Genomic DNA, 13,595 nt, shown 5'->3' with positions numbered 1-13,595 from the left:
CATCTCTTTACACAAATCTTGAAAAACGGATTTTCGTCGCTTTGAGGAGTTTCTATTGTAACACTGAACAACGAAACCGAAATATATAATAATTAATAGTTTGCAATATAAAAACATATGATAGGTCCCTACTGTTTGGATGCAAACAAGTTGAAACCACAGGTATTTGACTCCATATTCGGAAAGAAATTTTCTGTTTTATCCCCACGTGTTAAGTCAAACTTACAACATTTATCATGTATTTGATTAATGGCAACGATTTTTATGTATTGTCCACAAATAGCATCTCAAACTCATTTTGACCAGAAACAGAGCCAAATTTTTGTGTTCAACAACTGCTGCATTATTCCTGAAGACGAATTGAAAACAAGCCATACAATTATGGCTTTTAGGAAAATACAGCACAAAAACTATTCAGGATAATATGTGAGTTAAAGTAAACTAATACTACAATTATCCATTGTCCTCATATTGGTAACATTCATCCATGTACACACGTCATCATATAAACGTCATTTATACTTATAGGTTCTTGACAACAGCATGAATTGGTGACATACGAGAGATGATCAATTAATACGTAGACTGTCTCTATATCATTACTAGTATAAGACTTGCATTAATAAAAGTACATAGACAAACACGTCGTTCTATCCTCAACTGCGTCTGTAAATATCAGAAATGTCTGACTCCTACACCAAATCACGGCTACTTGAAGACGCACACTATCGCGCTGTCGGTTCGCGTCGCGATCAGTTCGAGATCATCAACGACGTCGCCTATCCTGAAGTTGTTCAAGATACGTCTGGTGTGATCTTACTTCTTCTCAAAGACCATTGTAAGCAGCGTTCGTGTCTCTTTGGCCATTTGTTGAAGATAATATCCCGATAGTAAGCTGCTGGTTACTGGTGTATCAATGCGTTTGCAGCCGAATGTAGCTCCCGTAAACTTTCAAATCGGCGACCTTTGAGGTGAGACTTCAACTCCAGGAAAATAGCAAAGTCAAACGGGGCCATGTCAGGTGTGTACGGCGGATGTGGAAGAACCTCTATACCTTGGACGCTAATATCAATCTGAGTGGTGGCCGCAGTATGAGGTGGGGCATTATCCTGATGGAGGATGAAATGATCAACAGGGATGTCTCTCCTCATCTTTCTAAGCGCCCGGATGAGATCACGGCCGAGCACCTGTTCACAATGTTAAAAAAGTTTTAAGAGTCATAATGCCACATTATAGTTAGGAGTGTGCTAATTACTTTGCGTTTATATTCATGACAGGTGTTTGACAACTAAAAGATAAATATAAGTATCTGTATTATGATTCAACAATTTGCGCGAATGGATTTACACCAATGTTGATATATTGAACAGGTTTTACAATATGTAATATGCAAATTAAAAATAACTGAACTTCATCTGATGGAAAATTGTTGTTATTTACTTTAAATTAATATTACCTTCGAATAATACTCCGCGTTTTCCGTTCTCCCAACAGACACCGCGTGACACAGGATCATTCCCCGACAATCCGCAAACATCATGTACATCTGTTAACCGGCGGTACGTGAAACTCGGGCTTTCTCAGGTGGCGGTGACCCACCTCTCTTCAATACAGCCGACTGTGCCTTGGTCTCTGGATCTCTGAGTCTCTCAGATATAGCCAGGTCTCATTAGTCGTGACTCCTTCATGCACCTGTCTCTCTCGATGTCGGTCAGGATGCGTGGCACCAAGCGCGCGTGAACCTACAAATGCATACACATCGGCAATCAAAATAACAAAATGTGATTTTGAACAATTGATAACATTTTAGTGTTCATCACAATAATTTGCAACAATTTGAATATTCCCCAATCGATCCAATATTAAAGTGTTATTATGCTATTGTAAATTGAAAATCATTGTACAAGAGAAATAAATACTGCTAAATACTTTCCGCATGTTTAATTCGGTGGTTAGAATGCTGTGTGCGGTTCCATAGCTGACATTGGCAGCCTCTGACAACTCCCGTACATTCATTCTGCAGTCCGCCATCAGTTTCTCTCCATGTGACGTCACGGCTGACGGTCCGATTGTTGACTTCCGTCCACGACCTGCATCTTCTTCAAGGGACTGTCGGCCATCGGAAAAGCGTCGATGCCACTTGAAAACCAGCGCACGGCAAACGCAGATTTCTCCACGTGTCATCTTTAGTAACTTGTACGTTTCGGATGGTTTTTTCCCTATTTCTTTGCAAAATTTAATGTTTGCGCGAATTTCCAAACGTTCTTGTGAAGTCAATTTGAAACTCATAGCACGCGTGATTGTCATAGAGCAGATGTTGTTTATTTAAATATGTAACGGCCGAATGACGTCATATTTTCAGATGACGTCACGGAAACCTCGTCAAACAGAAACGCGGATTTCTGCAGCTGATATTTATTTCATGATGTTTTTAATTCAGCATACGTACGACAAAACTTCACCTGGGCCAGTAGCGCGTTACTATGGATGCATTATATCATTTTTTTCGCACTAGGATATTCATGCTATTCTAATTAAGGCAGTCAAAGAAAAATGTTTCCTCTTTTAAATGGTACAAATTCTAATATGTTGCAAGTAGTATGAAAAAAATTATGGGACCAGTCTACGTAATTATTGATCATCCCTCGTATAACTAAATATATGCATTGATATTTAAGAATATTTTAGAAGGTAACCAAGCATGTTTTGTTTGCATAGCAAAGATAACAATATTACAATTATTTTATCTGTTCCACATTGATTAGGATTAAAGAAAAGGTCCTTAGATTATAATACAATTTATGCCGAATTAACTCTTTTTATTAACACTGAAAAACATATGCCTTTTCATAAAGACACATAACATATTTTTAAACTGACATCAATTTATGTTAAAGTTAATGCAATTGTTACGCAACTTTGAAGACTTTCACGAAATTCTCCAATTTAGGTCTACCTGATGGACTGCAGGTGACAAACATCATCTTCTTCTGTGAACAGTAAGCCACACTGTATGGGTTCTTTATCTCCTCTTTTATCCCCAACAGTTGGGTTTTCTCGCCTGTGAGCGTGTCCAGTAACACGATGTTGTCACTGATACTCCCACACACGAGCAGCTGGTTGTCCCCCACGGGTGCCAGACCACGTGGGTATTTCAGTAACGGATCTTGGTACGACTGGAGCACCTCTAGTGACATGCTCAGCTTGGTTATGGTGTGGGTGTCCAAGTCTGAGACATAAAGGACCGAAGGAGTCTGGCTCTCTCTGGTCACTGTCAGATTCAACGAATGCTGAAACAAAGGTTTTCCACTGCTGTCATTGTCCACACTCTTCTTCACCTTTCCCGTCATGTCCATCATCACAACCTTACCTGGTTGGTGGAAGGACACTATCAAGTTGTCATCACAGAAATCTATTCCACGACATGCTCCATCTACTTTAACAACATCCTGTAGTGTGACAATTCTCTGAGTAGATACGAACTGTATCTTTTCCACCAAAGGTAGAGTGACGGCTGCCCTGTTCCCGGGCAGGAGACACAGGCCCCACGGGCCACTGGGAAGTTTCACCTGGGACACCATCTTGTTGGTAGTGGTGTCCACAAGCTTTATTGAGTTATTTTTGAAGTCAGCCAGTAGGAGCCTGTCTCTGGACAGAAAGGCCACACCGGTCAGGAAGCAGTTACTAGTGTCTGCTGCCGTCTTCACTGGAATGCCAGACAGCTTGCTAAACTGGTACTGTCTTAGGTCTGCACGGCCTTGGTTTAAGGCTGAAATATCGAAATAAAACTTTTCATGAACAACAACTTGAAAAAAGGTTTATTTATGTCTACTTCGCAGGTATTTAACATTAAGCAAACTTAGATATGTTCATAGTGAACAGATGTATCTAAAGATGTGTTCATGACCTTGATGGAACGTTCATGTATGAAACAATATAAAAATGGGCATGTACACAAAGAGATACTTGAAGCTTTAAAATAAATTATCTGGGATTGTTTGCAAATCTAAACAATTAGTAAATTGTATGGACATAATTCATATAATTAACTACACTTGCCGCGTTTTGTGCATTTCATATTTTTGAAACTTATAACTCAGTTTTGGTGATAAAAATTATGTTATCTCAAATGATATTAGAACAATCATACTTAAAAGTGTGTTTGGATTAATCCTTTATTTTGAATAACAATATGTATTTAAACACCTTTAAATTTGAATGAAATCAAAGGATTATTACAGTAAATACTTAGCAAAATATTGGTGTCATAGTTTGTGAAACACCCAATAAAATGTAAAACACCCAGTTTGTTTCCGGTTACCCGCCCTTCTTATTTTCGCCCGTTATTTTTAATGATTATCAGCTGCTTTGTCATAACACTCAAGTAGTGATCACACTGACAATAAACTACTTTATGCCTCCCTTGTTTCGATACTAATCACAAATAAGTCCGAAAGTTATTGTTATAAAGAAACATCCAGCATAGGGGGCAGTATCAGCCAGGGAGTGTACGGTGTAACAATATGAGACAGTGACAATCAGTGAAGTACACGGTGTAACCATAGGGGGCAGTACCAGTCAGAAAAGTAACCGGTGTGACCATAGGGGGTTGTATCACCCAGAGAGTATAAAATGTTACCACTGGGGCAGAATCAGTCTGAGAAGAATACGGTGTAACAATTGGCGGCAGTATCAGTCAGAGAAAAAATCGGGGTAACCATGGGGGTTGGTATCAGTCAGGGAAGTATACGGTATTAACCACAGGAGATAGTGTCAGTCAGAGAAGTATACGGTGTAACCACAGGATATAGTGTCAGTCAGGGAACTAAACGGTGTAACCACAGGAGATAGTATCAGTCAGAGAAGAATACGGTGTAACCACAGGATATAGTATCAATCAGAGTAGTATACGGTGTAACCACATGAGATAGTATCAGTCAGAGAAGTATAAAGTGTAACTACAGGGGATAGTATCAGTCAGAGAAGTATAAGGTGTAACCACATGAGATAGTATCAGTCAGAGAAGTATAAGGTGTAACCACTGTGGATAGTTTCTATCAGATAAGAAAATGGTGTAGCCACAGGATTTAGTATCAGTCAGAGAAGTATTCGGTGTAATCACAGGAGAAATTATCAATCAGAAAACAATAAGTATCAGTCGGAGAAGTATACGGTGTAATCACAGGAGAAATTATCAATCAGAAAACTATAAGTATCAGTCAGAGAAGTATACGGTGTAATCACAGGAGAAATTATCAATCAGAAAACTATAAGTATCAGTCAGAGAAGTATACGGTGTAATTACAGGAGAAATTATCAATCAGAAAACTATAAGTATCAGTCAGAGAAGTATACGGTGTAATCACAGGAGAAATTATCAATCGGAAAACTATAAGTATCAGTCAGAGAAGTATACGGTGTAACCACTTGGGAAAGATTTTATAATAGAAGAATATGGTGTGACCACAGGGAATAGTATCTGTCAGAGAAGTAAAAGGTGTATGAGGCAGTATCAACCAAAGAAGAATACTGTGTAACCAGAGGGGACAATGCAAGTCCAAACAGTAAACAGTGTTACAATAGTGTAACCATTGAGGGCGGTATCAACATCAGAAGTAAACGATGTAAACAAAGTGGGCAGTATCAATAAGAAGAGAAGTGTACAGTGATTGAAGTTGTAAGGCATACATATATAATTAATTTATTAGGGTCAATTGTATACACAGTGGGGTTTAGAGGTAACGTAAATTATCGTCTTGGAAACGCGTCAGATCTTAAACTTAAGTCTGTAAATCGTGTATTTGGTGAGTTTTATTAAAAACAATAACATTTTTTTCGAGTACTCGAGCAGAGATTTGGTACTCGGTTACTCTGATGATTGATCTAGTACTCGAGTACTCGGGTACTCGTTGCAATCACTAATATATATATATAACAAATATAATAAATATGTGACTGGAACTGCCGCCTATGCAAGCTATAATATAATACAGATATCTTTTAATAAAAGATATAAATATATGAAATAATCTTTTACCGATACTGCTACCTATGATGACAACGCTGTACCATTAATAAATGTTAATGCCGTCTTAAAATAGTCTGAAAAAGTGAAATAAAGTGAATTGATGCAATGTCTGAAAACAACGTATTTTGAGGTCATACCAAGACATACGCTGTGTACTTTACACTGCAGATAATTAATTCAATACTAAACCGAACACATAGAACACTCACAGGCACAACACACATGAACACACACACACACGTTCAAGCACACGCTTCCGATTCTGGATTAACTTGTGTTTTAAAGGAAATTATACGAATCCCAATTGACATGGAGAATGGAGGGCAATAAAGTCACATGGCGTAAAACAAAAGATTTAAATAAAACATGAAACCTAATTGTAATATAACTGCTTTGGTTGCTTACCTGACACCTGAGGTTTTGTCTGCTGGTCTGCCAAATTTAACGCCAACTGGTCTGCCAAATCTGACGCCACTTGGTCTGCCAAATCTGATGCCACATGGTCTGCCAAATCTGACGCCACCTGATCCACTCTGCCAATTGCTGTGCATGAAGCCAGCAGCTGTTTTGTGGTGGGGTCCCTTGTGAACTTGAAGTATGACACACTTTTTTTACCTCTGATGTCTTTAAGGGCTGACTGAAAACCGACTAACTCCTTAATTGCCCTTGTTCCAGATATGAACAACTGGTTACTGTTGACCTCCTTGGCTTGTAGCTCGACCTTGAGCTTCTCAGTGGCAGCTTGTATGTCTTGGCAATTTGATTTTAGTTCACTCAACAGGCTTTGTAATTTTTGTTTCTTCTGCTCAATTTCTTCCAGTAACTCTTGTTCCCTCTTATCCAGGTATTGGTTGATTTCATTCCTGAACTTTCGAAGCGCATTGATATTTGTAAAGCTCTCTTCATCAATATATTTCATGCTCGCTTGTATGTTGTCTGAAAGGTTGCCGATGTCATTGACCACCTGGACAAGTCCTGCCTTCAGACCGTTGTATTTTGAGCCCTCCTTGTACCGCGTTGCCACTTGAGAAATCCTTTCAATAGTGCATGAGCTGTGTTCTTTCTCAGCCAAGCAGTCTCCACACAGAAGTGTCTCGTGATTGGGACAAAAGTATTTTATGAACTCTTCGGCATGGCGTTGACATGTTTCCGTAAAATCCTTATTCTCACTCTCTGGTTGGAGTGAAGAAGGCATGGTACTCTTGTCCTGAAGAGGGTGGCTTTTGGTTAACGTCATGTTCTTGTGTACTCTGGCACAGTTGGAACACAGGAACTCCTTGCAGACGGTACAGAAGGCATCAGGAGGGATGTCCTTGCCATCGTTCGCACATGTCTGGCAGAATGTGTGGTCAGACACCGATCCAGTTCCCTCGGGTGCCTTTTTCCCTGAGACTGCATCCATCTTGAGTCTAAAATCATAATGTGATTGTCAAATATACACTCGGTTTACGAAGTTCTAAACGATTTACAGGAGCGGACCCAGGAGTTGATAATCGAGGGGGAAAACAAAGGAACGTAATATTTTGACATGCGCGACTCCCTCAGAACCGAAAATTATTTAAATTAAATTGTTGACAGGGGAGGTGGGGGTAGTCCCCACAGAAAGTTTTTAAATTTGAAAGCCGCAATGATGCATTTTTTGCCTATTTAATTACCTCCTTCTGCTATATTGAAATAAAAGAGAAAACAAATTAAGTGAGCATGCGCCCGGTGCTACCCTACCCATAATGTGCTGGTGAATTTTGCCGTCAACCTGGCACCACCCCCCACAATTATTTTCTACAAATAACCATAGTTGAAATCTAGTGAAGAAACTGTGCGAACATCACACAAGAATGCACCATTTCAAATTGAAGGTAGCTAAAAGTTTGGTTTGAGACCTCCTGGAAACACTAAAAAGAGCTGTCGTAAGACAGCGCGCTCAACAACGCCGCTTTAACTTAGAAGTGAATACAATAACGATGTAATATGTAAACAAGAATCGCGATGTGACAAAACCAGGTTTTTAATGATTGGCAGAAGAGGTTCAGTTTCAACTGCTTTCTTCTATTTCTTTGTAACAGTGACCTTGATTCTAAGGGCCCAAACACAATCTCATAAAAATCCTCCATACACTCTTCCTACATATCATGTTTGGTCACATAACTGAAACTGTAATCTATTTTTAGTAACAGTGACCTTGACTCTAGGGTCCCAAAAGGCAAACCATGAAAGCTCTGCATAAACCTGTCCTATATACCAAGTTTGGTCACACGTTGTCAACCCTTACTTGAGTTATTCAGTACTTACCATGTTTCTTTTTTAACAACAGTGACCTTGACCTAGACCAGAGATCTCGGGGCTCAAAACACAATCTCAGAAAAGGTCTCTATAAACTCTTCCTATACACCATGTTTGGTCACAATATGTAGACCCTTACTTAAGTAATTCAATACCAACCCTTTTTCTATTAAAAGTTACATTGACCTTAATCGTAGGGGCCTCAAAAGCATTCTCATAAAAGGTATCTTCGTATATACCAAGTTTCGTCTTTTTATGTCAACCCTATCTAAAATTGTTCGATACATAAGATGCCTTTGATGCTACCCTCCCACCAGCCCGCCCGAACAATGACGCAAGACATTCAAATACCTCGTTTTCACTTAATGTAACTGTGGTTAAGAATATAAACATGTGTTCTTAGAAGGAAATTACAATAAAATTAAAAAAAAAAAAAAAAAAAATTCAAGGGCCATAATTTGTATTTAGAGTTAAAATGGAGTTATGTTTCTTGTTGTAAGATGGTCGTCAATAATTTTGAATTTTATTAAGTGCATTGAATGAAAGGTGTAGAAGTTTTTTTATTAAAATCCCAACTTGCCCTAAACTTTAACTTGACCTAAAACTTTAACCGAAGTCAAGCAGGGGCTATTACTTGTATTAAGGATAATATGGTATAATGTAACCTCATTGTTTGATGGTCCTGAACAATTGTGTGAAGTATTAAGTCAATTGAATTAAGGTATAGATGTTATAAATAGATATCCCAACCTGCTTTAACCTAAGTTCCATAGTCAATCAGGGGCCATAATTTGAATAAAAGATAATATGGAGTTATCTAACCTCATTATGTGATGGCTCTGAGCCTCTGTGTGAAGTATTAAGTTAATTCAATAAGCATCTTAGTTGATATTTTCAACTTAGTGAGAAATTCGTAACTTTTGACAAAGATTATTTTAAATACCCGCTACTTTTCATCAGATTTATTCATATGCATATATTGTTGAGACCATTTTCTTGCTTATTTTCATATTTTTGTTGTACAAACATTGTTCGTTTTCTTAAAATTCAAATTAGAAAAAGTGGCAAATTTTCACTTAGTTGAAAAATATTATTAAGATGCTTATTGAATACGGCCCATGGAGTTATCTTACCTCCTTATGTAATGGCACTGAACAACTGTGTGTAGTATTAAGTCAATTGAATGAATGGTATTGGACTTATAAGTGAAAATCCCAACTTGGACTAAAACTTAAACCTGCCCTAAAACTTAGTCCATACAAAGGCCAGGATTCCTTGTAAGATTTTTTGGTACGGCAAACTGTTGGCAACATGGAAACATAAAAATGTCGGAATAAATGAAAGTCTTTCTAAGTCCAGTGACATTGATACCGGGCCTATACCGGGATTGATACCGGGATTTCTGAAGGGAGTATTATATATTACCCGGTACCGACTGTGACGTTAAACCTGGTACCAACATAATCCGGAATCATAAATTGTGCTAATAAACATAAACTAATGGTGATATGAAGCCCCTTTATGACACGTGTCACACGTGTTGCCAATTAATGAATGTGTGAGCGCCAGTGTCGGGATGTTCATTCCATTTTTTAATTGCATCAAACAATAAAATGTTTATAGCAATATTTATTTTGCATATATACCACTTTATAATAGAAAGTTCTGATTTCTTTTTAAATCTGAAGAAAATGTTTTAATAAAATATTATGCTACACCGAATTGTTTTAAACATTATAGCAGTTAGCACTTAAATAATGCTATTAATATTATAAAGAATGTTATATGATTAAAGTGTCTTTTTTATTCAGTACAAAATATGTTGCTTTGAGTTTTTCTTAGTTCTATGTATTTTGGAAATACTAAACGAGAAAGCGTTCTGTTACAATTATGCACAGTCACACGATTTACACAATATTTCATTTCTTGATGTATTCGTATATTTCTATAGGGAGAAATTTGTGCATCGAAAACAAGGCATGTTGTGAAGTAGTTTTCGGAACAGCATTTTTGAATGAGACCACAAATGACATAGGGTTTAAGGCAGCAATAAGAAACACCAATTAGCCCTTTGATTAGTCTTTTATGACACGTTCTTTCATGGGTCAGTATAACTGATTACTTCAGAGCCCGTAAACGTCAGATCATAATTGTGTATTTATTAATATTAAAACACTTACGAGTGTTAAAATATTTACTCGTATTTGTTTATAACTCTGATTAATTCATTTAGTTATGTATATTGTTTATACAATAATTTGAGAAGTCGGACAATGAGATTATCTACTCTGAAAGTGTCAACTTTAAAAGGCCATGTACCAATTAACAGATACACAGGAAAATGACCCAATGCTGTGAGACAAGTGCAATAAACAAGGGATGCACAGCGGGGAGTTATCATGCCGCATATACCTGAAGTTAAAATATTATAAGATGTATACATTCTCAACCGTTTCACTGTACTTGTAATTTCCTCATGTTTGGAATGAACAGAACCTTTCTCAGATAGGCATGTTTGTAGATGTTATATTTGAAATCAGACCAGAACAGACTATTTATTTTGATCTAAGCATTACAAGCTCATTGCCATAATAACACATACACCAGCAAAGACATGTTTTAAGGCATGTAGACAACAGAATTGTATACGATTTTGCATACATATAAGACCTATTACACTTTAACTTTTAAAGATCAACACACACTGGGTGTTCATTAAAATGAATTACTTCTTTCCAAATCTATTCCCCAAACAGGGTTTTTTTACCTTCTTTGCTAGAGGCCGAAATTAGGCTACTTCACAATTGGGAAAAATGGCATATTTTCCCAATTTCCAGATATTTTTTTCACAATTCCAAGGTATTTTTCCCGAAAAGGAAGATCATACTTCAAAAATTTACAATACTAATTTATTCTGTTTGAGCAAATTCTTTTTATCTTTTTAGTTAACATAAGAAGAATGATGTATAATTTAAACGTTATTTGAGAACCAATTAGTCCGTATATTGTTATCAATTCTTTAACTCGATTTAGAATCAACTCTATGAAGATTAAAACTAATCTCTCTCCCTCTCTTGTCATTGCGTCATGTTAAAAAAGTGAAGTCAAAGACATGATTTCTCCCCAATCAGATCTACATGTGTATCAATTGGAAGTCCATACATTTTAGACGTTTCAAACATGACCCTGTGGAGTGTTTTTACACATTTCATATTAAAAAGGTATTACATTTTATGAAAACAAAAGCGGTCACAGACAGCTTATCCCCCGTCTCATGGGGACATTTTTTTGTAACGAAAGCCAATCAATGGTAAGGGTAGTTCCTCAGGAACATAAGAAATGCGTGAAATTAAGAAAGCGCAATAACTCTTTCAAAAATGGTCAAATTGCAAAAGCCTGACAAAATGCGCTGCTTCACTATATAGTCATAAACGTAAGAGGAGTTGCGAAGAAACCAATTTTAAATGTAAAATAAAGAAAGGGCAATAACTTTTTCAAAAATGGTCGAATTGCGAAAAACTGACAATATGCGCTGTGGGACTATATAGTCATCAATCTGTGAAACTTTGGTAGAAATTGCATGGAAATTGTAAGAGAAGTTGTGAAGAAACCAATTTTAATTGTAAAAAAGGGCAATAACTCTTTCAAAAACGGCCGAATCGCAAAAAAACGACACTATGCGCTGCGTCACTATATAGTTATCAATCTGTGAAAGTTTGGTAGAAATCACATGAAAAATGTAAGAGGATTTGCGAAGAAACCAGTTTTAAATGTAAAATAAGCAAAGGGCAATAACTCTTTCAAAAATGGTCAAATCACAAAAGCCAGACAATATGCACTGCTTCACTGTATGATCATCAATCTGTGAAAGTTTGGTAGAAATCGCATGAAAAACGTTAGAGGAGTTGCGCAGAAACCAATCTTAAATGTAAAATAAGCAAAGGGCAAGAACTCTTTCAAAAATGGTCGAATCGGGAAAATGGTCAAACCAGGAAAGTCCGACAATATGCACTGCTTCACTTTATGATCATCAATCTGTGAAAGTTTGGTAGGAATTGCATAAAAAACGTAAGAGGAGTTGCGAAGAAACCAATTTTAAATGTAAAATAAGCAAAGGGCAATTACTCTTTCAAAAATGGTCAAATTGCAAAAGCCTTACAATATGCGCTGCTGCACTTTATGGTTATCAATCTGTGAAAGTTTGGTAAAAATCGCATGAAAAACGTAGGAGGAGTTGCGAAGAAACCAATTTAAAATGTAAAATAAGCAAAGGGCAATAACTCTTTCAAAAATGGTCGAATCGGGAAAACCCTTCCTATGTGCTGCTTCACTTTATGATCATCAATCTGTGAAAGTTTGGTAGAAATGAATGTGGGACGGACGGCCGCACACACGCACGCACGAACGCACACACGCACGAACGCACACACGCACGCACACACGCACGGAATCGCGCCTACCATTACTATATCCCCTCGCCTTTTCAAGGCGGGGGATAAAAATCAGCTTGAAGAAGACTCACATGTATGATATGAGCCTTTTTTTAACACGAGTTCCAAGTTTCATATGGATACCTTGACCCGTGTTTAAAAGGTGTCTTCAATCCTCATATGTTGAATTTCCCATTTTGAGACGTTTACGCATTTAAATATCCCAATTTGCAGAATTTCACGCGTTTAAAATTCACAAAATGAAAAGGCTAGGCCTCTTCACAATATTTGGTGAAAAAACCCTGCCAAATATCACACTAGAATTAAAAGACAATTACTATTGAAATAAAATATATTGTATTTAAGATTTACAGCTTGATAAAAGTGTGTAATTTTAAGGTGACTGTCAACCTACTAATACATGTTAATTATACTATTTTTCGTTCTTGAAATCAAACTCTCTTTTCTGTTGTTTTTTTTTTTTTTTTTTTTTTTAAGATATTCAAAGTCATAGTTGATTATTGTGGACATTGATACCGGGCCTATCGATAAACGGGATTTCTTTAGAGAATATTATATTTACCAGTATCGACTGTGACGAAACACCCGATATCGACATAATCAGGTATCATAAACTGAGATACCGGATTTTCCCAATATCGATACCGGGTACCGAGTTTAATCACCACCCGAAATAATACTATTTTATACTTACTCTTGTTGACTGTTGAATAAAGTCCTTTCCGATAGTTACTCGAATATCTTAAGAACACAACTCATTACTTTCAGATGTGGTTGTATGATTTAAATAGTTGCAGTTTGGATAGTCAACGAATTTCAGGCGTCTTCAAAAACGA

The 13,595-nt window shown here is 37.1% G+C and overlaps 1 protein-coding gene across 1 annotated transcript; it reads right to left on the bottom strand.

Annotated features, from left to right (window-relative positions):
• Positions 1 to 216: 216 nt before the first annotated feature.
• LOC128217815 (uncharacterized) lies at positions 217 to 13,595 on the bottom strand. The gene is made up of 4 exons (XM_052925213.1): positions 13,454 to 13,595; positions 6,434 to 7,437; positions 1,457 to 3,769; positions 217 to 1,187 (listed from the first exon to the last, which is right to left on the bottom strand). Exons 2-3 carry the CDS (start codon positions 7,428 to 7,430, stop codon positions 2,910 to 2,912), a joined length of 1,857 nt encoding a protein of 618 aa, XP_052781173.1. The 5' UTR covers positions 7,431 to 7,437; positions 13,454 to 13,595; the 3' UTR covers positions 217 to 1,187; positions 1,457 to 2,909.

Source organism: Mya arenaria, chromosome 14 (assembly GCF_026914265.1).
Source record: "Mya arenaria isolate MELC-2E11 chromosome 14, ASM2691426v1".
In the NCBI taxonomy this organism is placed as follows: Eukaryota; Metazoa; Mollusca; class Bivalvia; order Myida; family Myidae; genus Mya; species Mya arenaria.
Note: the sequence above shows the minus strand (reverse complement) of the source record. Positions and strands in the feature narration are given on the sequence as shown.

Bases quoted from the DNA above. Each gene is read 5' to 3' on its own strand.
- LOC128217815 (XM_052925213.1), bottom strand. From the start codon at position 7,430: ATGGATGCAGTCTCAGGGAAAAAGGCACCCGAGGGAACTGGATCGGTG. The intron at 3,770-6,433 runs GTAAGCAACCAA...TCGATATTTCAG, and splicing joins GACAAAACCTCAGGTGTCAG to CCTTAAACCAAGGCCGTGCA.